General features: G+C 39.1%; 1 protein-coding gene across 1 annotated transcript; it reads right to left on the minus strand.

The window, feature by feature from the left end:
• Positions 1-628: 628 nt before the first annotated feature.
• Positions 629-4,180, minus strand: irx5a (iroquois homeobox 5a). The gene is made up of 3 exons (XM_056265381.1): positions 3,541-4,180; positions 2,141-2,546; positions 629-1,633 (listed from the first exon to the last, which is right to left on the minus strand). The coding sequence occupies exons 1-3, from the start codon at positions 3,781-3,783 to the stop codon at positions 942-944; spliced, it is 1,341 nt and encodes a 446-aa protein (XP_056121356.1). The 5' UTR covers positions 3,784-4,180; the 3' UTR covers positions 629-941.
• Between the last annotated feature and the right edge of the window lie 23,507 nt (positions 4,181-27,687).

A 27,687-nucleotide genomic window follows, 5' to 3' on the forward strand; every position in this document is an offset into this window, starting at 1 on the left:
CAGCGTCTATAATCCAAAGCACTATTAAGCCTATCCTACCATTTAATGATATAACAGAGCAGTATGCTCCCAGACCCACTCCGCATCGCCGCGCGCCTCTAACCACTTTGCCACGCCCAGGAAATAGTAATGAGGTCTAAATTTGGCATAAAATCGAACTCATTACTGGAGTTCGCCACCTGATTGCTTTGCATATAACACGACGCGGTTGGAATGTAATTGGGTTAAATGACTGCTCGACACTTCTGCCGGTGTTGTCATATCAATATTCATCCGTCGAGCAATCTCTCTGTTTGCAAAAGAGAGATGAGAATTGCCCTGACTGAAGGCTATCGAGAGAGAGAGCGAGAGAGAGAAAACTTCCGTAAAAACTTAACAGCATGATCGAACCGACAAATAAAGCATCGTCTTCATGTGGCTTTTCCCAAACCGCCTGAGTTTCAATATGTGCCGCCCCTGCTTGTTTTTAGAGGTAGCCTGATAATTCCAAGTATTATCACGCTTCTGTTTAGAAATAATTCCTGTCCTTGTCATTGTGTCATTTATCTTCATAAATAATATCGCGTTAAATTGTGCAGCTATCAAATTCGCATTCACATGCATGCAAATTCCCAAATCAGTCGCTGCACACATTTTCTTTTCCATAATTTACTTCAAAGATAGTGTATTGTCCATTTTAAATACAAAATGCTACATTAAATATACATATTAGTCTTTAATACAAATAGACTCAGGCGGCTGCAGCGTTTAAGACAATTCTTAGAAGTTACATCCTCTTGATTACCAATTCAGAAACTAAGATTTTGAGGATAAGCATTTACTCAGAAAATAATTGTCCTCGGATTTTTTTTTTCTTAATCAGAATGCGTCTTCTTTTGCTTCTTCTTTAAGCAACCACAAATAATAAATACATGTCCGTGTGATTGGCGATGAATCCGGTATTAAATGTTTGACATACCTTTCTTTAGCTCATAAGGTGAGTCTTTACAAAGATCTACCTGTGTTTGGCTTCTTACTTTGCTCTCTCTTACCAGAGCCTCGGCTCTGTTTAAAACAGTCTGGCTTAATCCATTGAAATGTGCCGTTGAGCTGGTGTTGGTGCCGTGGCTGCTGTGGAGGTGTCCGAAAGTGCTATAGTTCGTGTAACCCGGGTAAAAAGGGGACGTGTAGTAAATAGGCCGAGAAAGGACAGTGTTATTAGGGAGAGGGCACTGAGGGGAGGAACGGCTCGGCGAGGCCGCACTGGCTATGACTGTGCTTTGGCCCAGTCCCGCGGCCTGTGGAGCCTCACTGCTCCCTTTGCACCTGTCCGAAGACGTGGCGATCTCGGCCAGAGACCAGAGTTTGGGTTTGGGCGCCGAAGGGGGAGAATGAATAACAGACGTTACGTTGCTGTTCACCGTGCTCGCGGCGTGGCCCGGTTCTGTGGGCTTTTCTTGCGTAATGAGATCACTCCCTCTCTGTAGGACTGGGGGAGAGGAGGTGGTGGGTTTCGCTTGCTCTGCGAGCAAATCCGTCCGCTCCTCTGTGTCTTTTAATTCCGAGTCTGTCAAAGGTGGATCAAGATCTTTAGCATGAGTCTCGTCTTTAAATCTGTCGCATGGTATCTCCCCTGGGTTGATGAGTTTATGATCTGAAAGCAAAAAAAATAAAAAAATAGATTTGATTAAACAAGACTGGTCGACATTACATTTTTCTTTTTTTTTGAAGATGAGACACATATCACATCGTTATTTTAAACTGTTGTATAGTTTTACTCTTTCAAAAAATCTCATTCAATTCATGTAGCTACCCATTTTTTGTGCAAAGTTGTTTAATATTTGACATTCATATAATAATACTTATTATTATTATTATTATTATTACTATTAATATTATTATAAATAGGCTGTTGTTATAGCTATAAATGAGATGCCGTGCGCCAGCTGTGCCCTTATTATGCAGCTCGAGATAAATGATGTGCAAAACACCATACGTCACCAGCAATTCTCAGTCCATAAGAAGTCAAATTGGAGTTCAAGGTGATCATTATTTAAAGCAATTCTCCCATTATAAATAATATACCACCATTAACCAGCAATCAATTTTGCGCCCGGAGTGGAAACGACTGCGATGAAAAATTGATGATTTTTCCACAGACCTGCCTCTGTGTCTGTGGAGTCTCCCTTGTCCGTGGGCTTGTTTGGCTCGTCGTCGTCGTTTTTCTCTAGATCAATGTTTTCGTCCTCTTCCTCGTCCTCGCTCCGGTTCCGTGGGGTCCAGGTCATCTTGTTCTCCTTCTTTAGCCTCCGCCTGGCGTTGGCGAACCAGGTGGACACTTGAGTGAGGGTCATCTTAGTGATGATGGCCAGCATGATCTTCTCGCCTTTGGTGGGGTACGGGTTTTTCCGGTGCTCGCTAAGCCAAGCTTTCAAAGTGGCTGTGGCGTCCCGGGTAGCATTCTTGCGGTAAGCTGGGTCTCCATACGGGTACGAGCCTAAGGGAGCAGCGTAAGGATGATAGCCTATAGATCCGGCCATGCCTGTCGTGTGGTCATACGGGGAGCTCTGCAAAGAGCCAAATCAATTGTTTTATTAGCAAAATATCACTTTATGGATACCTGCGCACAATGAAGGATCGGTTACAGATCACTAACGCAAACACACCATAAACAAACACGCACACACATGCATGCAACAAACACACTTTAAATCTAATTAATCAAAATAGTAAAGCGCAAGGCCGCATGGCCACGTATTCTCTTTTTTTTTTTCTGTTGCCTCATTCCCTCCAGCAGGAATGATTGTGAAATGCAATTTCACAACGTTCTCTCAAAAATCCTTCCTCTTTGTTAGCGATCATAAATCTTTATTCTTTATTTTGACAATGTTTATTTTCAGATTAGCCAGCTAATTGGAAGTTGCAGCGTTATGTTGGGTCATCTGACAGTGTTGTGCACAGTGCACGCATTGACCAGCGCTGACCTACGTGCACGCAATTCACATTTAAATAGCCGGTAGAACATGTGTCCTTTTAAGTAGCCTATTTGACTAAATACACGGTTAAGACAAACGAGGAGCAACTGATAATGAATTCCCTTTGATACCAATAATATTGTTTGGCTGCTGCCCACAGAACCGAGGAAATCGTGTTGTCACAAATGAACACAATAATATAATAATAATAAAAATAAATAAATAATAAAACAATACGTGAAATTATGTCTGTATGTTTTTCTGTTTGCATTTATTAAATTCGGAATTAACTGCTTCATTTACTGTGTAGAGAAAATATCAGTCTATGTGTTGTAATGTTTATTTTAGAACAATTTCTGTTTGGTTTAAATTGTTGTACTGCAGTATGTATTATTTAAAGTGTCATGAAACCTAACCAAATTCCGCGAATGCATATTTGATAGTTAAAACCGCAAATCTTGCGCAAATGATTACATTGTGTCTCATTCTTGCAACACAATATGCATTACAACGAAGCATAACAATTTATCAACCCAACTTTTCAAAAGTAGAACAATACACAGGACCGTGAATAAAGCGCACTCACCACATAAGAAGTGAAAGTGGCGGCGGCGGCCGCATCAGCACTGTACGGGAGATGGGAATTGTAGCCTGGCGAGGCGCTGGTGAACGCTGTAGATCCGGCATAGGGAGCGAAAGCTGAGCCAGAGGATGATCTCCCTAGCTCATCTGTCCGGGGACCCGATATCACGCTTGTACTGTAGGCAGGACAGGAATAGAGTGCCAAAGAGGCGGATGGCTGATACAAGTAGCCCTGAGGGTACGCCATGGTGAAGATCCAAATATAAGCTTCTCACTTGAGTTCTTCTCCCTCAAACTCTCACGCGCTCTTCGCGCTCGCTCATAGAGTTCCGAGTAAACAGACCTCCGTCCCGTCCTCCTCACGTTGATAGCAGTGATGGGAATTAAAGAGGACGACGAATGCATAGACTTCACACTCGTTAATCAGTCGTTGTCAGACTCACACGCGGATTTTCGAGGCGCTCTCTCACCCTCTGCGCGCGCTGTGACTCTCATGCCGAGCGCGCGGGACAAGTTTTTTGCTCTCGGATGGGGCTTTGCTTCGGAAAGTGTCCTGCCAGGATGCTAAGTTGGAAATTGAGGATTCTGACGCCTACTATGAGCCTCTCGCTCCTCCTCTCGGGGTGTAGTCATCGAAGGAAAGGCAAGCTAGAGCTGGGTTACAGCAGCCCAACCTGAATCGATTCTCTCTCTCTCTCTCTCTCTCTCTCTCTCTCTCTCTCTCTCTCTCTCTCTCTCTCTCTCTCTCTCTCTCTCTCTCTCTCTCTCTACATTCGTACCCTGGCAGTCACTGACAATCTCCCCATATTTTTGTCTCTAACAAGCCTCATTGCCTTAGACTCAGCAGCTACAGCCCCTGGATGGCGGTCTCATGCGAGCCAGTACATCACCTTCAACTTTCCTCATTTTCTAAATTCACGAAGCCTTCATTTTCACACATGATTAATAACAAATGGACTGTTATCTTTCTGGGACGGCTTGGTAAATACGACGGGAGACGCTACAAGTACTGTTTGCAGTTATTTATCCTCCTTGGTTTTGTGTTCTCGGCGCTCATTTTACGCTTGTAGAGTTTTTTTTTTTTTTTTTAATACCAACATTCGGTGATCCATCGTGCCTTAAGTCAGCTGAACACGGACCTGCATTTGGGGGAGATTGTCTATATCATTGCCTCACTGTATAAATTTACGGCTTGGAAAAAATGTACACAAATAGTTTTCGCAAAAGCCATTTTCCAGAAACAATGCTGCGAAAGTGAGTGCGCGCTTATCAAATCTCAGTGGTAGAAAGTGAAGAAGTAACTTTTGACAGGTGTTAACTGATTTGTCCGCTAGACAGTTTTCGCCTTAGATCCCGGAACAAACCAGATCTTCTTCTCCTTTACACCAAAGCCCCAAGCGCAGACAGATTAAGACCATATGAACCACGGCAAATCCACCACGACCAGGGGCTCTAAGCCCTTTTGATTCAAACAGATATATTCCTCTGTGGCGGAGGATATCCTCATGTATTTTGTTCTATTTGCTCGCAGACTGTATTGTGTGCGTCTAGCATACTCAAAATGGAGATGCATATCAATTTAAGTAAATATAGGCTACCTAAATGCTTTAAGATGAAACGGATTTTATTTTTATTTAGCTACTGTAGCCTACTAATCATCACAACAATACATACTAATTAGATTAATACTAATACTAAATTTCTACTATAAGTAGAAATCAATAGCCTAATAAAAGGTAAGCTAAATGTAATCAGTGTTTATCATAATTTAATTTCATTAGCCTAACATAGGACAAATGGTTGCATTATAAATCTACAGAATTTCCCTTACGCTTTTACAAACTGCACGTGAACTAATAAATAGGCCTAGATCCGATGTTTATTATTAATAAAAATAAATAAATAAAAAGTCTGTTATTTGGCTCACTTGTTAAAGTCTCTCTGAGCCGAAAGGGATCGCTGTAGGCGCTGCTAGAGAGTGTGCATGAGGTCACGTGTTACTGCACTCTCAGGAGTAAAGAATGATGACGCTCAAACTCAGTGGACCAATGCTAAGTTCAAAGCAAAACAATCTGAAGACATACGAAATTGTCGACTGTGATAGTGAAGACGTTTTTATTATTTCTGCACCACCCGTGAGTGTTGGCTATAAATAAACGAAATAGAATTGAGGAACATGAACCAGAATTACAATAGCCTGATAGTTTATGAGTAGCCTACTTATTTCGTTCCATGTCAATTCATGAGAAAAAATAAATAGCCATACGTTTATTATCGTTTTACATTTTGAATCTATTGCATATAACATAAAAAAGCATATGCCATATAAAATCCCTAACCTCATTAACTTTTTATTATTTTTATTAGCCTATTATTATTGTTGTTGATTTTTGCTGAAACATAGTGGAAGTGGCCATTGCACAGTCAGCTTTAAATAGCGTACTAGTTTCCAAGGATACCCGGAGTAGCATTTAAATGACGTCAATATTCATTGATAGAGTATTATCGGCAGTAATGAGTTCCTCTTCACCAATAGGATTCGATAAGCAGTCTGTTTAGCCATAGTGGAGGGGTGAATGAAAGAAAGCATGGAAAGAGAAATGCAGCAGTCACATTCTTCACGCGCTGGCAGAAAGGTAGGAAACTGCTTATTTAACTTAAATTATATTCTCTATATAATAGCCTAATCAAAGCAGTAATGTTGACGAAAAAAAAAAAACACACTTTTAAACATGATGTTTTAGCAAAAGGGGTCTTGTATTGAAATAGTTAGTGCCTTATTTTCCCGAAATGCTCCCGTGAACTCCCAGACTGGACGGCAAGGGGAGGTGTAGGCTTATGTTAGGTTATGTGCTCTCACTGATGTATCAGTTTTGCTTGTTTTATGACGGACGCTTATGTTTCCAATTATGCATGTTTGTAACGAGGCGTGCAGATATGCAAGAGTCTGAATCTTTGCACAATAATGCAAATGTCTGTCAAACGAAATAGGGACGACCAAAAAAAACAACAAAAAAACTAGGGGTAGGGGGGAGGTATTTCAAGTGGTGCTTTTTCACCAAAATGCCTGGGGGAAACGACGTAATTTAATTTGGATTTAGAAACTATTATTAGAAAGCATTATCTATTGTAGCAGACTAATTGCTTCTCGCGTTCGCGCGCAGAATGCGCTGGTTAAACAAAGTTAGTTAACGTGAAGTGCATGACAGGTTTCCTCGAGGCACAAGGTTAGGCGTGTCTCTCCCGACAGCAATGGGCAGCCGGTAACGTGTACCTCTCTCTGTGTCCCCCTCAAACGGATTTTAGCCACTTCAAATCTGCCTTAAACCGATTAGTTGACGCCAAATATTCTTTGATGTATTAGCTAAGGGGTTTTGCCACTTGGAAGCCAATTGAAATTCTAAACAGTCCGCCGCTAATGCTTTGGGGAGATCCGTGGCGAATAATGGATGTGATTTATTTTTGACCTTGCCATTTTTATGAAATGATTAAACACATGTGCACAAGTAAACCCTATCCCCCAAGCAGCACTGCAACATAATAATAATTATAATAATAATGCGTATTATTATTATTGCAATACACAGCTAAATACATTTGTATATTTATACATTTTATAATTTTATTCATATATATATATATATATACTATTTTAACACGTTTGACACAACAATTTGAAAGGAAAAAATAGACTATTTTATTCTTCATTAATTTTTTTATTTATTTTAGTTAGTTTGTGCTTTTTTGATGCTTAGAAACAACTAAATTCTTACCTGTCGACTTGAGTGCAAGTTTTCACTCATAACAATGTAGCTTGTAGTGGAGCGCTTCTAACCATGATCCAAATATCTATGTAAGTAGGGCACAAGATCAAAAGGGTCAACGCTGATCCTTTAAAAGAGCAATCTAAATCTGTCAGTACTCTATAGGTTTGCCGAATACCTTTTATTGAAACCACCAGATTGTTGATGCAGGAGCTCATTTATTTTAAACATGATTACCCTGGTATTTTTTTTCTGCCCCCTGGAACAGGTGTGAAAATACCATGAGGGAGTTCTAGCAGATTTAATCGACTTGCTGATTCTCATCATGATAGCTTTTACCACCCCAGTCAATTTTAAAGTGTTCATATGGCAGAGATAGACTGGGTCCCCGGGTCCCCCGGCTGTGGCTCCATATTCCCGGAAGTCTACCTTGGAGGCCCCTGGTGACTGACAGGCCGTTAGCCAGGCTAAACCATGTGATGATGAGCTTTTTATGAGAATGGATTTAGAATTGAGAGATTTCGGACAAAGATTGTGTGCATTTTTCTCTCTCGTTCTTTCTGTCTTCCTCTCATCTCCCTCCCCTGTCTCTCTCTCTCTTTCCCCCGCCAGCCGGCTAGATTATGATTGATTTGGTTGAAATGGATTGTAGGAAGCAGACATTGATTTTTCAATGACTTCTCACCAAAAAAATATTTAAAGTTGTATCCAGAACGTAGAAATCTCAGTATCCAACATTCTCTCTCCTCTCTGTGTCATTCTCTGCTCTGGAGCGAGAAAGCACCGTAATGCAGTCTAGTCAACGATGAGACAAATGACCTGTAATGTTATTTTGAAATGAGTCAGTAAGCTGAGGGACTAAAGGAGTATTGATTGAGCCTAATGAGGATTGAGTGTAAGGAAAACAAGCTTTTCAGGGTTTTGCCGACGCATCTCTTATCAGCACACAACAATTGAATGCACTCTCTACAGCAGTACTACTGCAGATACCTGTGTCTTGTACGGCTCATTTGCTGTCTTGTAATATTAAATCAGACACCAGAAGCCTGTATGTGCACACATGTAAACACTGTTATGATCAAATGGTTGCAGGAAAGCATTGTTACTAAAAACTCATCTGACAACATATTTTGTGAGTGGATGAAAGAGCCTTTTGGCATAGGTGCATATTTTAATACAACTTTAAAGTTATGAATATACAAAGAGTTACACAGCAGCTGTTTTACTGAAGGACTGGCATTGCAGCTATTGAGACAGAACTGAAATGAGTGGTGTATCCACCACTGTTTTTAAGCAGGATTGAATTAGCTTTGTGCAATGACAGAATGAACCCTGTCATGGATGTTAGCAACTTCTAAATATGATGTAGTAGAAGCAGTCTTGGAAGATCTTGATTGGGATTTATGCATAATTTTACAGTTGACAAACTTTAATAATATTAGATGATTTATTGATTTTAGGGTTTTGTTTGAATGATAAAATGTCTTTTACATGTCTTTTATCTCTGAACTAAAAAAATTAATCGAATTAAAATGTAATTAAATGGTGTATACAGCCAATAGTATTAATTCTAGCCACAAGAGCAATACAGGTGAAATGCTTGGAAGGGTGTTTATAATTTATTCCTGTACAACTGAAACCTACATCTACCTAAATATGTGTCATTTCTGGTTAGGGTGAATTCTACAGGTTGTATTTAAATCTAAGATTCTTAGATTAGTTCACTCTAGAGGTTTACAGACAGTTAATCAACTGGGTTGAAACAATGTATCTTGTTTATGCATTTTATATTATTTCTGGTTAGGGTGAATTCTACAGGTTGTATTTAAATCTAAGATTCTTAGATTAGTTCACTCTAGAGGTTTACAGACAGTTAATCAACTGCGTTAGAACAATGTATCTTGTTTATGCATATTATATTATTTACAAGGCACAGTCTTTCTTAAATGTCTCACTGAGACTTAAATTCTTAGCAGTCCCTGATCTGTCAAAATGCCCTTCAATTGTTGTGAGAAAACAAGCGGTCACAGTTGTTTTATATCTTTTTTTTCTCTAAACCGCTTTGGCCTTTTTATTCATTCCGGTACTGTAAGATGTTAGCTAAAATGCTACTTTATTATTTTTTTTACTGTATGTGGTTTCACAATAACTAAACGTACCATAAACTTTAATAATGGAAGGTCATTGAGAAATGTTTACCTGGAGTGTTTTTATATACAGTCCCAAACTGCTTTAAGTCACTGCAGTAGAACCCTTGTTTTGCTATGATCACTCTTTAATCCACAGATCATTCTCTTTTTAAGCGAAGCTCTCCTGCCGTCCCATTGGTCAGCGCTGTGCCACGCCCACTGTCCATCCAGACAGTTGGTTCCCGGGCCTGAGTTTCGATCGAGTCGTTAAGAGGCCCCCGGTTCAGGTAATCAGCTGAAGCTGCTGCATAATTCTTAGGAGGGGTTGTGTTCTGCTCTCCTCTTCCGTGAGCAGCGGCGTGTTGTTGTTTTGTTTTCTCTGAGCAGCTCTTTGATGCCATATCCTCTTACAGTTGCTCAATCCCAGCAGCCATGTTTCATAAACATCCAACGGAAAACATCCTCTGCATTTGAAATGTAGATGGCTTTCTCTGCCTGCCTCTCTGCATACCGTACTTGCCCTCTCACATTTTCTCCCCATTGCTTTCTCGCAGCAGAGGTGTTGAGTTTCTCTTCTCTGCCTTTGATACGTTCGAACAGCTACCCGATCAAGCCTCAGCGTTTTGGGTGTCAGGTGTAATCTGTGGCAACAACAATGTGAGCGAGGCCTCATTCCCCATTTGCTCCTCATTAGGATGATATCACTGAGGTGCCGGATCCAAATGAGCTGTTTTGTTATGCTGCGATAGCACATGATACAGCCTCTCGTAATATATCAGCGAAGCTCAGGAGAATGCTGACCAGTACTATAGAAATATACATTCTTATGGAGTTGCTTGTTATTTTGAAGTGTAATGCTTTATTGAGGCTATAATCATTGAATAGTAATTATATAGAAATCATAATGAAATGTATGTTAAATGTTAAAGGAGCACAGCCTAAGAAATTGAAATTCTCCGTAGACGTTTCCTAGAGTCTGTTTCTCTACACCTGGCCAGGTGTTTGAGTGCATTTTAGGTATCTGTCCATATGCCTCTGAGGTACTTCGCCATTGTGTTTGTGTGATTCCATTTCCCAATCGTAGCATTCAAGCATTTGACTTTTGTTGCTTGGGGCCCAGGCATTATTTGCTGATGATCTGTTTGCATAACCCTTTTCCTTGCCTCTCTTCTCCCTCAGGGAGGATGAATTTTAGTGTGACACACTGGTATCTGCGGGTGTGCTCACCTTTCATTTCCCATAAGCATCTGTAGCCCAGAGAAATGTGGTTCCACCCTCGCAATAAAAATATGGCAGTGAGATCAAAGAGCCACTCGTCTCACCTTTGCTCACTCTCTAGTCCCATCTCTACAAAACCAGGAAGATGTCAACAGAGCTCCACTGTTGCTCATATTAGACTACTTAAAGAGATAGTTCACCTAGAAAGCAACATTCTGTCATTATTTAAGGCCTGTTTACACCAATGACGATAACTATGGAAATAACGATAAATATATAGTTCTAAAAATTGTTGAAGAATAGCAGAGTCCAGCATTTAAAGCGCTAGATGACATAACTGCAGCACGCTTATAATAAACAGAACGATATTGTCGACTGGTGTGGACGCTAATATAGTTATTGTTATAGTTATCATACTTTGTGTAAACATATCATTCTTCCTTTACTCACCCCCATGTTATTCCAAACATGTGTGACTTTCTTTCTTCTGCAGAACACAAAAATATATATATATATTTTGAAGATTTGTTTTAATCTATAGAATGAATGTCAAAGGGATCATTTGAATGGCCAAAAAAATAAAAAAAGTTTTTACAAAAAATATCTTCTTTTGTGTTCCATAAGAGAAAGTGAGTCATACAGGTTCAGAAAAACACGAGGGTGAGAAAATGACTGCTTTTTCATTATTGGGTGAAATATCTTTTAAAGTATAGGCATCTCAATTCTTTGATTGTGCTGAAAAAATAAGAATTCCAGAATCTTTTTTTTTTTTATGATTGAAGGGTATCAGTCTGTTTTATAATTTTTCATTTCAATGAGCAATACTGTTATTTTTAGTGTTATAATAATTAAGCACAGCAACCCACTATCAAAACATTGCTTGTCGTCTCAGGCATATTTGTTTCCCTGTAGCCTGTTAATGAAGGCAAAGCAGCAATGTGTGTGCAGACTGTGTAACCCGTGAAGTGTGTCTCTATGCAGATGAGATGCTCTTCAGACAACATCAGTGTGTGAGCAGCACACCGTGTAATGACTGTGGCAGAAGCCTCAGTTCTCATAGCTTAACATGGCGCACTCACCACGCAGCTATATTTGCCAACGCTAGGAGAATCTGTTGAAAGCAGGGTCTTCGTCTGAATATTTTGAGTGAAGGCTAAGGAGGGAAAGTTAAGAGGGTCGTCCATGCGGGAGACAGTAGAGGTGCGCAGAGGTGAAGGCTGTGCTTCCGTCCTTGAGGGAGCCCATTTAAAAAGCGCTTTGAAAGTGAAGCTAGACAGCACCAGGAGTCATCTCGCTGACTGGTGCTGTGAGCGAGAGAGTGCAGAGGAAGAGAGGGAAAGATTGAGGTGCTTGGGAGGGATGGCTTTCCACATGAAACATCTTGTGTTTTCATAGGCCGAATTTACTGTTGTAAATATTCACCGAATGCTCGTTGTCCTTACCTTTTATTCTGCGTGTTCCTTTTGTGTGTGCTTTTCTTTCTCTCACACAGAGGTCCTTATGGAGAGAGAGGAAGTGGGAGGGAGAGAGAGAGCAAGGGAAAGCCCATAATTCTGTAATGCCCATTAGCGAGATTTCACGCACTCTCTCTGATCTGACTCACTGACAGAAGCCTCTAAGAGACTATAATGAGAATGTTTGGCAGGATTCTGGATGTGTGTGTGTTGTATCAGTGTCTAGGTGAATGCAGTTTTTATGTGCACCACTCATCAGCTGTGACAGAAAATATTTTATATGATTCATGCTCCCACACACATTCCCCTCACACATTATTATTCTTTGACATTTCTCTTTATGCGTTTTTCAAAATTCAAACACATTTAGGGATGTATACTGAAATTATGGTCAAAATCTATAAGCTAATTTTTAATGAGCTAATTTTAAAATCTATAAGCTAATATAAGATATTTTTTTGTTATATCTGATAATTGGAAAATATAAAAAATGATATTCACTACTATTTTGCCCAAGTAAATTAAAATAATTTGAAATGCTACATGGGAATTTAGGCATCACAACTAATGTACACTATGTAAAATGTATATTTATTTTGATATTTGCTGAAGATTACATCTAACCGTGTTATTAAATTATTAGTGTTTTTAGAATTAGATGATGATGACAAAGGTAATCAAAATAGCTTGAAATGAGCATGCGGCATGCGCAAATAAATATCCAATAACCCCCAAAAAGCAAACCCCAAAAAAGTTGATTTACTCTTGTGTACTTATAGTATGACAACTAAAAGGAATCAAATTGACTGTGAATAGGTCTAGACCAACCTATTATACTCATTAACATTTTGAACATGTTTAAACCCTGCATCAGATTGCTGTCAAAGTGACATGTCTGTATTTATTATGAAATATTTACAGTCTACTCCTTTAATTCCTTAAGTGGCTAATAGTGGCAAAAATGACTAAAAACACCCATCCGCTGCTTTCTCCCTCTCTCTCACACGCTCTCTCGTTTTATTTTACACAAATTAGCTTTAGTCCTGGAGGGCAAAATGACAAGAGGTTACTGGGAGACTATGTGTTTAATTAATTGAAAAATGCTCAAATTGCTTTTACAGTTGTTATTGGAGGTGAAAAAATGGAATCCATGTTGCCAGTACTCAGGCGTAATTAGCTCCTGAGGGAGTTGGATATTTAGCATTAGCAATGTTGCTGCACTTAGGACACATATTTCTATTTTGATAATGAAGGGCCGGGGCTGTCGTTGAGGACAGCTGTAGTTTGAGGGGGTGGGGGTGTTGAGGGTTTGGAGGTCCTGTGCAAAAGAGAGAGACACCCTGTCTGCTCTCCCTCACTCTCCTCTCTCTCTTCTTTCTGTGTGTATGTGTCTGTGAAATGGCAGCAAGGGCTCCCAGGGGCCACACATTACCCAAAGTATTTAAGTTTCCAATTAAATTGAGAACCAGCTACCACTGCAACAAGCTTGGAATGAGCCAATGAGATTCCACAGTCATCTTAGGGAAACTGTGGCCTATAGAAGAGGCGGAAAGGTAGAAGGATGGGGATAACATAGGAGAAAATCCTTTGTTTATTCAGACTTTAACTTTATTTAGACTACTTTTTTTTCAGTACATATATGGTTGGGAGGGAGAGGAGGCAAGGGGGAGTGTGAAGAGAAAGAGAGAAGGGAGAATACAAGACTTTAATGATCTGCTGTGGAAAATCAGTGTGGAGTCCTTGGAGACTGCTGGGCTAGTTTGAAGCAGCATGGTCTCATTTGGTTTGGACTGAGTGTGGCAGTCCTACTGAGCTCTTATACCATGCTGTCTAAATGCCTGCCTGCTACCGCCTCTAACTGCCTGTGTGTGTGTGTGTGTGTGTGGAGACATATGTCATGTGGATTGCATACAGGACGTGTGAAAGAATAAGTCTGCTCTGTTAAGTTCTGCAGTTAAACCATTCTAATTTCCACCTTAGTCAATTACACATTCCCAGTGTGTCCCAATAGTCATCTCTCTCTCTCTCTCTCTCTAGGCCTATCTATTTGTTTGACAGCAAAGAAAGTGCTCATACAATCTTTGCTATTTCATTTATTTTTGTTATGTTAAACTAGCAAAATGACAAAACATTATGTTACAAAAACAGCAATTCAGTGTCTTGCAAATAACACTCCACATGCAAAGACTCTCTTTCAGTTTTTTTCAATACAGGTGAAGCAAGAATTACACAATACACTACTAAGCATAAATATGCATATTGTAGCAAATACAATTTGAGGTCAATTATTTGGTTTTTAAACAATTATTTCATTATTAAATATTATTTTTAATTCAAAGAATAAAAGTCACTTTTTCAGCTGTAGGAATTATTTTCTTCACTGATATTGTTGCAATGCATTTGTGTCAGTACTGTGTTTATGACACCTTAAAATGATTCCTACGGAGGCAGATTACAAGGCTATGGAACTGATGTAGTTTCACTGTAGAATGCTGTGCAGGTAAACCTCTCTCCCCTGGCCTCAATATTGGCACGCTGACGTCTGACACTAGGGTTGCGTTCTTTAACCTCCTCATTAGAGCGCCCGGCCCCCATGCCGACTATAGTTTGAGCCCTATAGAAGTCTGACCGCCGACTGGTTATACATATTGTTGTAGTGTGCCGGTTGGCAATTGAGTATTCTTGCAAAAACGATTTGTGAAGAGAAAAGGTTTTGTTCTGAATATAATAAATGTATAAAATAAAATAAAAAAGTTTCCAAAACAACTTTTGTAGGATAACTTTTTTTTCTTTCTGTAAAAAGGCCTGAAGAGTGCGAGGCTACTATGAAATAGCTGTGTCCCCTCCTTGTGCTTGGAGTTAAAGGAAAAAATCTGTCATGTGCTTAATTATTGTGTGTGTGTGTGTGTGTATATATATATATATACATATATATATACACTCACCGGCCACTTTATTAGGTACCCCATGCTAGTAACGGGTTGGACCCCCTTTTGCCTTCAGAACTGCCTCAATTCTTCGTGGCATAGATTCAACAAGGTGCTGGAAGCATTCCTCAGGGAGTTTGGTCCATATTGACATGATGGCATCACACAGTTGCCGCAGATTTGTCGGCTGCACATCCATGATGCGAATCTCCCGTTCCACCACATCCCAAAGATGCTCTATTGGGTTGAGATCTGGTGACTGTGGAGGCCATTTTAGTACAGTGAACTCATTGTCATGTTCAAGAAACCAATTTGAAATGATTAGAGCTTTGTGACATGGTGGAAGTAGCCATCAGAGGATGGGTACATGGTGGCCATAAAGGGATGGACATGGTCAGAAACAATGCTCAGGTAGGCCGTGGCATTTAAACGATGCCCAATTGGCACTAAGGGGCCTAAAGTGTGCCGGGAAAACATCCCCCACACCATTACACCACCACCACCAGCCTGCACAGTGGTAACAAGGCATGATGGTTCCATGTTCTCATTCTGTTTACGCCAAATTCTGACTCTAACATCTGAATGTCTCAACAGAAATCGAGACTCATCAGACCAGGCAACATTTTTCCAGTCTTCAACTGTTCAATTTTGGTGAGCTCTTGCAAATTGTAGCCTCTTTTTCCTATTTGTAGTGGAGATGAGTGGTACCCGGTGGAGTCTTCTGCTGTTGTAGCCCATCCGCCTCAAGGTTGTGCGTGTTGTGGCTTCACAAATGCTTTGCTGCATACCTCGGTTGTAACGAGTGGTTATTTCAGTCACTGTTGCCCTTCTATCAGCTCGAACCAGTCTGGCCATTCTCCTCTGACCTCTGGCATCAACAAGGCATTTCCGCCCACAGAACTGCCGCTCACTGGATGTTTTTTCTTTTTCGGACCATTCTCTGTAAACCCTAGAGATGGTTGTGCGTGAAAATCCCAGTAGATTAGCAGTTTCTGAAATACTCAGACCAGCCCTTCTGGCACCAACAATCATGCCACGTTCAAAGTCACTCAAATCAACTTTCTTCCCCATACTGATGCTCGGTTTGAACTGCAGGAGATTGTCTTGACCATGTCTACATGCCTAAATGCACTGAGTTGCCGCCATGTGATTGGCTGCTTAGAAATTAAGTGTTAACGAGCAGTTGGACAGGTGTACCTAATAAAGTGGCCGGTGAGTGTATATATATATATATATATATATATATATATATATATATATATATGTGTGTGTATATGTGTGTGTGTGTTAGTAATAATAGTAAAGCAAATATAGGGAAAAAAGTAATAAAACAGATCACAATCATATAATTGAGATGCCTATATACTTTAAGGGATATTTCAAACAGAAGTAAACATTGTCATTATTTACTCCCCCTTTTTTCATTCCAAACCTGTATGGCTTTCTTCTGGAACATAAAAAAACAATTTTTTTGTTGATATGAATGTTGATAGCCAAAGTATTTTGTTCCAGATAGATTGACATCCATTGTATGGACAAATTAAAACAAACACTGAGACATTTCTCAAAATATCATCTTTTGTTTTCCACAGAAGAAAGAAAGTCATACAGTTTTGGAATGCAAATAATGAACGGATTTTCATCTTTATGAACTATCCCTTTAATGGGGAAAATATAGTTAAATGACTGTCCTTTTACATCCTAGACACCATGCCCATTGTACAGAAAATATGCTAATTGGGGCAATGGGAACTGAGACATGGGGTTATTTAATTTCCCAGGGTGCATTGGGCTTAGCAGAGATGACAGAGAGGCTGAGGCAGAGTGTAACGGGAGCTTCACCGCAGCAGCCCTGCTCTGGGCTTCCAACCGACAGAGGAGCACCGTGAGAAAGAGAGACGGAGAGAGAGAGAGAGAAGGAAAGTAGACCTCTGAGCTGCGACTCTTGTTCTGTAAAGCGCACATCATTAAATGATATAATGTTACTGTCAGTGTGTCATGCAATAGTGTCAACGAAAAAACTTTACAAGACTGGTGCCAAAAATTAAGAGATTGAGAGCGAGAGACAAACAGGACCTTGCCAATCATTCATCATTGTCTCACTTCCTCTCTCTCCTCTCTTCACAGACTTGCTCTTTTTATGTGTGCTACCCAGAATTCCTTGTGACATTTGTTGTGTGGAGATTACTCACTGGCCCGTAGCCTAGTGTAGCACAACAGTGATGGTTTTAAAGGCACGGAGTTGGAGCTGTCCCAGCCTCGACACCGCACCCACAAACTGTGCCTCCTGTCAACCCCCACGGGCACCTATTGTGGTGAATCAGTGACCGTGCCATTCCTTCTTTCTGCTCTTCACCAACAAATGATAAACTAAGTGGGGAAAAAAGACAGAATGGAATGAAGAAGAAAAGAAGATCCAGAGCATGTTGCCTTTTGGCTGGAGTCGTTCTAGACAATGCAAGTGCTAGACCATCATTTTCAAATGCACTGAACAAATGCAATAGACCAGAGTACTGACAGGTTTCATCACACAAACAATTCATTATTGTATGTCTTGCCACACCCTGATTTAATGAAAATTAATGTTTCAATAGAAGAGCAACATAATATAATAATACCTAAATATTATAAAATAAATGCATACAACAATTAATACACAAATTATAAAAATAAAACTTGATTTTTAAATCTATTAAAATATATATTGGTATAATACTGTAGAAATTTTGCCAGAATGTTTTTTTTTTTCAGCTTCTGTTTTTCAGAAGCAACGACAGACCAGCAAATAAAACAAAACAAAACAGATATAACCAAGAATAGGTCTTGTTTGAACGGCTTAGTCATCAGGCGGATTGACAAACAGCTGAAGAATTGATGATTTGCACTGTAATCCAGTGATAAACTCATGTGCAAGGATATGGAAGTAAAATATAGATGTTTAGTGACATTATTTTTATGTTATTTTCAATCACTTTTGCCATTCAGAATAAAGAAAGAAGCAGTCAAATGAGTTTATCGTTTCTCATCTGGTCTAAATCTGTTGCAAACCTGTGGGTGTCTTGGGTGGTCTTGATCGTTTACAGTAAAGTGAGGTTATTTTGTGTGTTTGCTGAATAAATGACCAAGCACAGCTGTTTTAGCATTTAGCTAATTTTTGTTCCGGACTGTGAGTGCGTTTGCATGGGTGCGTATGTGGTTGTGCGTTTGTTAACTCTTGACCTGCTCACACTGATCGAATAGTTGAATGGATATTTTGCCTCTGTCTCACACATACAAAGGTCACCAACAGTGAAAAGATTTAACATGTAAAAACAATTAAAGATACATCTCAGATGCACCTAAAAAATCACAAGAAGCAGTTCTGTCAAGTAGCACATGAGAAAAAAGAATTGTTCTATTAGTGTGTTATTTGTGTGTTCATTTATATTATGCATTTAGTCTTGTTTTGAACGGAGTGTGTCTGTTTTTTTCACTGTTTGTCCTGAGTAGTATCCATTATAAGCAGCTGATTGATAGCTCCGCCTTTCTTCATTGGATTAGATGGCACTGATTGCATGTTTAAAACAATGGCTGCGTCCGAAATCACATACTTCCCTACTATATAGTGACAAAAGAAGAAGGCAGGACTCATAAAAGATTTGGCAAAAAGTACCCGAATGTTACCTACTACTTCCGACAAAAATCTGAAGTGTGCATACGATGGACACTTTACTATCCCATGAGGCTACGGGAGAGGATTTGTGAATAGCAGTAAAGCGATGCAACTGATGCTGGTAGGTCCCATGATAATGACAGCATGGTTAATGTAGTACGTCCGGATTACATTCATACTACACGCACTCATACTATATAGAACATAAATTGGACGCAGGCAATCTCTTTCGCTCTTCCAAAACGAGCTACTGTGGCTCCGGGCTGGTCACACCCATCTCCTCACCAGCCGCCAGACCAACAATATTAATGTTATATGATTATATATTTTAAGCAGTGTTTAAGCAGATATGTCTTTGTAGGGGTGACATATCATTTTCTTTTATGTGATAACATTCACTCTGTTAGTGTAGTTAGGCTAATTATTAGAATTTTTTCTTTGATCTCTCGAGAGAAGTCTTTTTTTTAATTGACTATTTTGTTTGTTATTTTAGGCCGTGGGTCACCCCGAAGTCTATACACACCCACTAGTCTTTTCTTTTCGTTACTCTGAAACTTTATATCTTTTTCAACATCTTAATAAAATGTTTATCGGGGCTATTTTTGTTTGTGGTTTTATTTTCTTCTTGGTCTGACGACTGGACGGGGAGTCATGTTTCATTTTCTTTTTCTGTTTATTTATTGCAACTTAACCCTAGACGGCTGTAATAGTGAACACTTGTCATTGTTTGGCAAGGGTATGGCCTGGCAGCGAGGACTGCAGGGGGATGGGGATGTGTATCTGTTGTCTCTGTGTTAAAAACACAGAGACTGTGTGTGTGTGTGTGTTGCTGCAAGACCAAGTGAGAGAAGCAGATGGCTAAAAAGCAGATTTGTGTTGGGTAGTTACTTCAGGTGAAAGTGAAACACTTGATGGGAAGAAATTGTGATCACAAATCAACAGGGTGAGTGACAGACAATAGCTGCTGTAAAATTCTCTCACATCTCAGCTGCTTTGTATTCATGGCTCCCATCTACTGTGTGACCCTCTCTCTCTTTTTCCACATCCTCTCAACTCTCTCAATGTCTTTCAACCTCTTCTGTGCTTCCCCTTTTGCTGTACTTTTTCCCCCTTCTGTCTAAACTCTCTGATCAGGTGGGGTTTGAGAAAGAACCTCACCTGACAACACACTCCATTCTCCTCTTTATCCAGCCTAACATTTCAGATGTCGTTTTCAGCCTGTTGGAGTGCTCAGTCTTAGTCGCTCTAGCATATCGACACAGTATGATCTCTGTTTTTTAGAATTGAACCCACCAAATATCCTTGGAAAAAGCAAGCATTGTTGTTTCTCACTGTGATAAACAGTATCTTTTATCAGCACTTTATTCTAATCACTGCTCAATTAAGAAAAGACAGGTCATTGATAACTGTTTTTTATTATTATTATTGTTTTGACCAAATGAGTCGCTCAGTTGACAGTGTTTCGGTATGTAAATCGATATGTGCACTAAAAGCATTGTGTGAAAGCTGCGAGCAGGTGTTGTTTGTCACTGTTGGTTTGGTTCTGGCAGATTTAGGCTCTTATCTTCCCGAATCTGTGTCATCTAATTTCTGTGGGAATTGTTTTGACAAAACAGGTTAGCATAAGGTGGGAGATGTCAGACAAAACAAAGACTCTTTCAATTTGTGTGTGTACGTGTGTGCATTTGCGTGTTTGTGTGTCTGTCTCTCCATGGGAAACATGTGTCAGTCATCCGCAAGGTGTTACACTGGATATGACATCATGGCCCTCTAGGGCTTGTGCTGGAAAGACGAGTTGTTTGATTCCGTGTAAAAGAACAGAGTCTGGAGCTAACTGTGAAGATCTGCTTCTATCTCAGCTGTTGTAAATGTCTTGCTAACACAAATACAGCTCACAGATGCATGTCAAAACAAATGTACTGCCTTTTTGTTCCCGTTTACGGGTCTTGAATAAAGGCACATGAGCTCTGCGGCATCTAATTGGTAATGTGTTTTATTAGGCTGCATTATTATGCAGATAATTAAGTTTCAATACGTTTACTTATTACACAATTTGTTTTTGAGTAGGCCTAGTCAATTCAGTTTGGTCAGTCATGCCATCCAGTGGCTTGATACTTCTTAATATTCGTTGCTTTCCGCAGACTCGCTTTCTCTCATTTCATATTAAAAAAGGAAAATGAAAAAAATTCTACGCAACCTGATGTATTCTGATTTTTAGGTTCTCCCAACTATTTCTTCAACAATTGTCTTAAATAACACTACTTTATTCCTTCACTAAATGCAAAATGCCTCATTCAGCCAGGAAATTGATTGAAGTAATTTTTTTATTTGACGAAATAATGTATTAACTCACAAACCTTTAACATTATAGTAAGTTGGATAGTTGGAACAACTGTTGGTTTTTATGTCGTTTCAAATACTTCACATTTCTTAGTATTTGTGACTTCAAAGGTCATATAAACTTATGTAGTTGCTTTTGTTTACAGCATTCAAACTTAACTGTCATCGTAGTAAACAATGTCAGAGGTTTTCAGTATTATTATTACTGCAATATTGTTTCAGTATTTGTCTTGTCAACAGTTTTGTTCACTATAGAAATATAATAGAACTTTAACATTATATAAAGGTGCAATTATAAGGATTCAAGTTGCAGCAATTGATCAGATTCCATCAATACATTGCTAGTATTAATTCAACTGATCGGAGTTGCAGATGCAGATTTTCTACTCCATGGGTGTCTTCTGATTGGCCAGTTTGAACTGCTCTTGTCAGATTAGGTCATGTGATTGGCTATGCAGTGTGCTGTGGGATGGTGAGAGGCTCATGCAGTGTAGACAGGCAGATTGATGTGGGGTGGGTAAAGGCTAAGGGAACAAGACTGCAGGCCTTTGAAGTCCTGCAGGAGGGGAGTAAATTGATATATCAATTTAAGCTGCGGTGCCTATTAGAGGAGCTCCAGTCAGATTAATGTGATAGCCCTAGCATTACCCTTCCAACCCCTTTCAGCCCTGCCCCAGTGCCCTACTCACAACACACACACCAACAGTACCTGCCAACCAGTGGCTGCAACAGGGCGTAAATAAAGCAGAGGAACAGTCGACCTTCTTTCTCTTTTTCTGTCTCTCACTGTGGGTGATTTAAAATCCCCGTTGCCCTTCTAATAGCCCAGTAGGATCAGAGTTAGAGGGGTTACTTTAAAGTGAGAGACTGTGTAAGAAGTGTTGCAGAAGTTTAGGGGTGCTTTCAGTTAGGACCCTTGTGATTTAGCCAAGACATTCCTTACATATGAACTTTGGAGACCCTTATACTAAATTGTGGCTGAATGAAACTGCTTAGTCTTAGCACGCACACACAAGTGCAGACTATCGCTCCTCGTTCCTCGCACATCCACCCTGAGGTGAGACGGGGATCATTCATATTTAACAGCATGCAGACACACATTTACATTAAAAATGCAGAGTGGTGTCTTTTTAATCCAGACACTGCTATATTTATTATTAAACCTTTGTCTTTGGGGTCAGATCACAAGATTTTGGTTGTCCGTCAACATTACTGCTCACTCAATCAGACAGCCTGTTCTGTCACACTGCTGTAGATCTAGTTTATTCACCTTGTTTTTTCAAAGTCATACAAATGTCTCGCACCAGATTATCTGAAGATTTATATTCTCAGGTTAATCTTTGAAGATTAGAAAGTTTCCAGACATGTGATCTAAATATAAATAAAAGACTGACAGTCTTTTTATATAATTTATTTTATTTTATTTTATTTATTATTTACCAGCTAAAGTTTCAGCAAATAAAATAAGATTGAAAGAGACTAGATTTAAAAAAATAAAATAAAAAATAATAATAATATTATCTAAATCTTTACACATTGTTAACCTTCCATGTTTGGTATTTTCAAATTCAATGGATTTAATATAGTTTAAACAGAATTTAAAGTAGGCATGCATATATCACATATCAGAAGCTTCAGATATTTTGTGTTTGAGATTATATTTAATAAACGGTGTTTGGAAAAGCAAGTCAGCCATTTTAAAAACTCCTGACCAGCCCATCCAAAAATCTGATTTGTGCTTGCAGGGTGTGACGCATATATCATCTGCTTCCTTTTATCCTGCGTGTGAAGACCTGCAGTGGAGGCCTGTGAGAGGACATGGGTTTGATTTAAACAGTCCATGTGCAGATTCTTTCTCTCTCTGCCTCAAAACATGGACTTCTTGTCCTTTTGATTTAGTTCTTTAAAATAATCTTTTCATTACAATCTATTTATATATATATATATTATTATTATTTTTTTTTTTTTTTTTGAGTGGAGGCACAGTTGTATGTTGATACAATCAATATTCATAGAAAAAAGGATAGCATTTTCTAATGCGCCACAGACACATATTTGTGGTATTTTGGGAATTGCGGCCCTCATGTCTTTAGCCTTGCAATTTGACTTGTTCATCTTCAGAAACGTACCTCTTGATTAGTTTATTGTGCTGTTTCTCTGGATTTCTTGGTTTTTGAGTGCAGCTGAGCATTCTCTCAAATATTTGTCCTGGTTATGTGAATTATTTACTTTGACTTTTCCTCTTTTTGTTAAGACAGCGTCACTTATTAATATAAATATAAATAAATGAATGTAAATGTTATTTGTTCACTTAATAGCAGATCGCATTGGCTGTGGGTTTGGGAAAATGTAACAGACACAAAGACGCTCTTCGAAGCCAGTTCTTGGAGTGGTGGCGCGGGGCTCTTTGATGGGTCCGCTTCGGTGTGCACTGGAGCCTTTCGCATATATATGGAATTTTTGAATATCTAAACCATTATTTAGCATCTAAATCAGTTCTGCCTGTCTGACTGATGGACAATTTGAGCGTGACCCACGTCTCCTTGTGTGTGACCTATACTGTCCACATTCTTGTGTACGGTTTTGGATGTTTGGGCTCTTTTCTCTGACACACTCTTACCATTTTAACATGTTTTTTTGGGGAGGCATTCATGAAATATGTATGCATGGATGATGGCTTTTACATAGCTATGTGTACAATTACTGGAGTGACCCTGCAATGCTTATTGCTTAGCTTTGTCATGAAGCCACCAAATTCATCGAGTGCTTATAGCCTACTGTATTTGCAGTTTTCTTTTATTTTTGGTTGGTCTGTTATCAATGTATTAATAGATGAAATTGTCAATATTATATTTAAAACATATATAAAATGGACTTTACATACATTCATGTTACATTAATAAATGCACATTTGCAAGCAAAGCAGTCTTTATAGATCATATATCATAGCATCTTCATCCATTCAGATGATTAATATTATGATAAAACTCTGAATCACTGTGATTGGTGGCAGATGCATGTGATTGTGATCAATATACAGCTCAGGGTCGGATGTCCTGCGGGATCTGTGTAGAACTCTTTTCTCTGGAGCTCTGCATGTAAACACAAGGATTTTCTATTAGTATGCATTTTTTATTACTGTGTAAATGGATTCATTGTCTCTCTCTTTCTCTTTCTTCCTCACCTGTAGAGCACACTGAGTCCCAGAGCTGTTTAACACACAAGGATTTAAGCTTGTGGCGGTGCACTTGGGAGCCCTTGATGAGTATTTAATTTTCAGACTGTACGTGTGAGCCTAGAGAAGAACGAGTTTGATGGACTCCATTACCCAGTAAGAGTTTGCATGTTTGTGTGTGCATGCATGAAGGTGTTTGTGTGTGAGATATAGACTCCATTACCCATGAACCTGCATGTTTACTCAGCCGTACTCCTGTTAAATACATTCCTTCAGTTTCCATCACCTGCTCCACCTGCTCAATATTCTGCACACACACACACACACACATGCGTATGCACAGAATCTGCAGCACACTGAAATTTGCTGCACAGATGGAATGTACAGTGGTTCTGATAGCATGACCAGATTTAACACCACACACATATACAAAGGTGTGAAAATCTGGGTAAATTAGTGCTAGTTAAGACTTATTTAAATGCATCTGAATTTATTTAGTTTTATTATATATGTTTGTTTTATTATAGTTTCTTACATAGAAGCCACCTTAATATGTCTGTCACCACTTAATACTAATACTAATAATTATTATTATTATTTAAATTAAATAAATGTGTTTATATAACCCATTATTTTATTGTATTTTATATATTTTTTCTCGTTCTTTGCAGACGTATTTAGGTAGAGGTCATTTTCCTTTGCCCACTTTAAGTCAAAAGTAAGAAATATTTTACATGTTAGATGTTAGTACGATGTTCACTTCATACTGTGGCTTTTGCGCACTGCTTGCGCAGCGTCAAAGGGCAACATTTGTGTTTTGTGTCCATAACCTCTGTTTGACTGCTGATACACATAAATATCACCTGATGTCTGAGAGCAGTTTTTCTTGTCAAAATGAAAAAATAACAAGTTAGGCTGTGTTTCGTACTCTGTGACTCATTACCCCAGTTAGAGAGACTGGGTGTCAGTATATCACCCTGAGAGCTCCATCACCTGACCTCAAACTAGGACCCCCACATACCTCTGTATGTGTGAGAGAGAACGTGGTTTATGACCTCTGAGAGGGATCTAAAGACCTCTGAGAGTGTATGTGAGTTATGGTTGGACCCAGTGGTTCCTGGTGTATAAGTGTGTGTGTGTGTGTGTGCAAGTGCAAATGAGTTATGGCAGGGTCCAGTGGCCGCTCTGATGAAGGGGCGTCCGAATTTATGGATGTGCCAAGTTCACTACTTTGACTTGGATACAGAGCAGACCCCTAACTAGAGAGAGAGAGACTGACACCCCTCCAGTTACACTGTTGTTTTGTGTGTGTGTATGTTTTATGTGTCATCTATTTCCTGATATGACAGAATGGGGAGAAAATGTGAAACCCATTCATTTATTATATATTAACCTATTAAAACTTCTTTTTGGTGTTCACATTTTTTTATTTAAAAATACAATCACTTTTTTTATAGTAAATCTTAAATTAGATCTAAAATTTATTTGATTTAGCTAAATTCATTTATTTATTTGACATGATTATTTAGCTCTTTTTATGGGGATTGTCATATTACTCTTGTGTTTCAGCACTCCTGCAGCAGTCTGTAATGATGTTTTCTATTCCTGTTTTTAGAGCCATTCTCACATAGACATGGACCACTAATGGGCATATCTATATTGGGATGTTTTGTATTGGACTACCAACGTATGTACGTGTGTGTGTGTGTGTGTGTGTGTGTGTGCTGTTTGTTTGAGGGCTCTTGGGAATAGAGAGTGAGGGAAACAGTGAATAAATAGCACACACAGCTAGCCTCCCTCCTGTGTCTCATCGCTCAGATCTGATTGCAACATAAACATGGCGTCTCAATCCAGACTGCCCTTTCTAAACGATTTTTCACACAGCCAAACAAAGGGCTAGTGAAAGCGTAATGACCTACACATCAAAACACTCACATGCACAAACACACACACAAGCTGAGCGGGCTCAAAGTGAACCTCCTTGAGAGCTGACACGTTTTACAATGATGGCAAGACTACACACTCATGAATACACAAGCCCCTATCAATTAATAATGAATTAAACGGGCTTTGTTAGAACATGAAGGGCTAGTCTGGACCCACACTGAAGAGCGATAAACAAGAAAAGAATCGCTGTTTGGTGCACTTTATATTGTGAGTCACTTTAATTAGATGTTAATGGAGAGATATGAGGAAAATGTACATTTCATTTCCATTTGTTTGACTAATTAATTGCGCTCGCTTCATTCGACCCGTCAGCAAGTTGTTTTTTATCCATCAATCACCTGTTGATACCTGGTACCATGACATCAGATCGGACCCTTCCAGGGCGGCTCCTTTATCGGTTAGGAGACATCTGGTAACTCAATGGTGGGGATTTTTAGATGAGTCCGGGCTGCTCTACATTAGAAGCTAAAAATATATCCAGTCTTCTGAAGTTGTGCCACAGGAAGACAGTAAACCCTTTCATTCTTTCCACCCCCCTTTTTTTAAATAGTCAACAAATCCGTCATATCTGGAGAACAGGTGGCACTTCCTCTGTGTCCCACAGTGTTGAAACTCAACTTAACATTTCTTAACATCACAGAGATGCTGCTAACGCACCATGTGCCCGGTGCTGTATTTTTAGAAAGGAGAGCTGTGCTTTTCTTGGAAAAGTGACTGAAGAGATTTACTAGGATGAGAATGAGGATGACTACAGTCAGATGAGTTAACTATGAAATCTGAGCAGGATCTCTTTTTCTATGCCTTTGTTGGTGTTATTGTTTTTTTTTTTCTGTTTGTGTCCTTTTACAATATTAGAAAATTAATCATCTAATTAGAAACTTTATAATAATAATAATTAATATGATTAGTGTTTTATTTAATTGATTATTGCTGTGAATTCATGTTTTATTATTATTATTAATAATAATAATGAATTCATTAATTATTGCTGTGAAATCTTTTTTTTTTAAATTAATATTATAATATGGTAACACTTTAGTTTAGAGTCCAATTCTCACTATTAGTTGTTTATTAGCATATTTCCTATTACTAGGGTATTGGCTGTTTATTAGTACTTATAAAGCACATATGAATGCCTTATTCTGCATGACCTTGTTCTTCATCCCTTAAAGGGTTAGTTCACCCAAAAATGAAAATTATGACGTAAGCAGCGTCTTACGTCATCAGCGTCACTGAACGCGGATTGACAACAGAACCGGAAGACAATACAATGCTGAATAAAGTAGTCGTAGTTTTTGTTATTTTTGGACCAAAATGTATTTTCGATGCTTCAAAACATTCTAACGGTTAGTCACGGTCACTGGTGTCACATGGACTACTTTGATGATGTCTTTATTTCCTTTCTGGACAAGGACAGTATTTCGTACATACATTTTCAATGGAGGGACAAAAAGTTATCGGACTAAATCTAAAATATCTTTTAGAGGTCTTACGGGCTTGGAACAACATGAGGGTGAGTCATTAATGATATAATTTTCATTTTTG

Source organism: Rhinichthys klamathensis, unplaced genomic scaffold (genome assembly GCF_029890125.1).
Source record: "Rhinichthys klamathensis goyatoka isolate OS25496 unplaced genomic scaffold, OSU_Roscu_1.1 h1tg000232l_1, whole genome shotgun sequence".
Classification (NCBI taxonomy): Eukaryota; Metazoa; Chordata; class Actinopteri; order Cypriniformes; family Leuciscidae; genus Rhinichthys; species Rhinichthys klamathensis.

Coding starts and splice junctions, on each gene's coding strand:
- irx5a (XM_056265381.1), bottom strand. CDS start 3,783: ATGGCGTACCCTCAGGGCTACTTGTATCAGCCATCCGCCTCTTTGGCA. Junction 2,547..3,540: donor CCACTTTCACTTCTTATGTG/GTGAGTGCGCTT, acceptor GGCTCTTTGCAG/AGCTCCCCGTATGACCACAC. Junction 1,634..2,140: donor CTCCACAGACACAGAGGCAG/GTCTGTGGAAAA, acceptor TTTTGCTTTCAG/ATCATAAACTCATCAACCCA.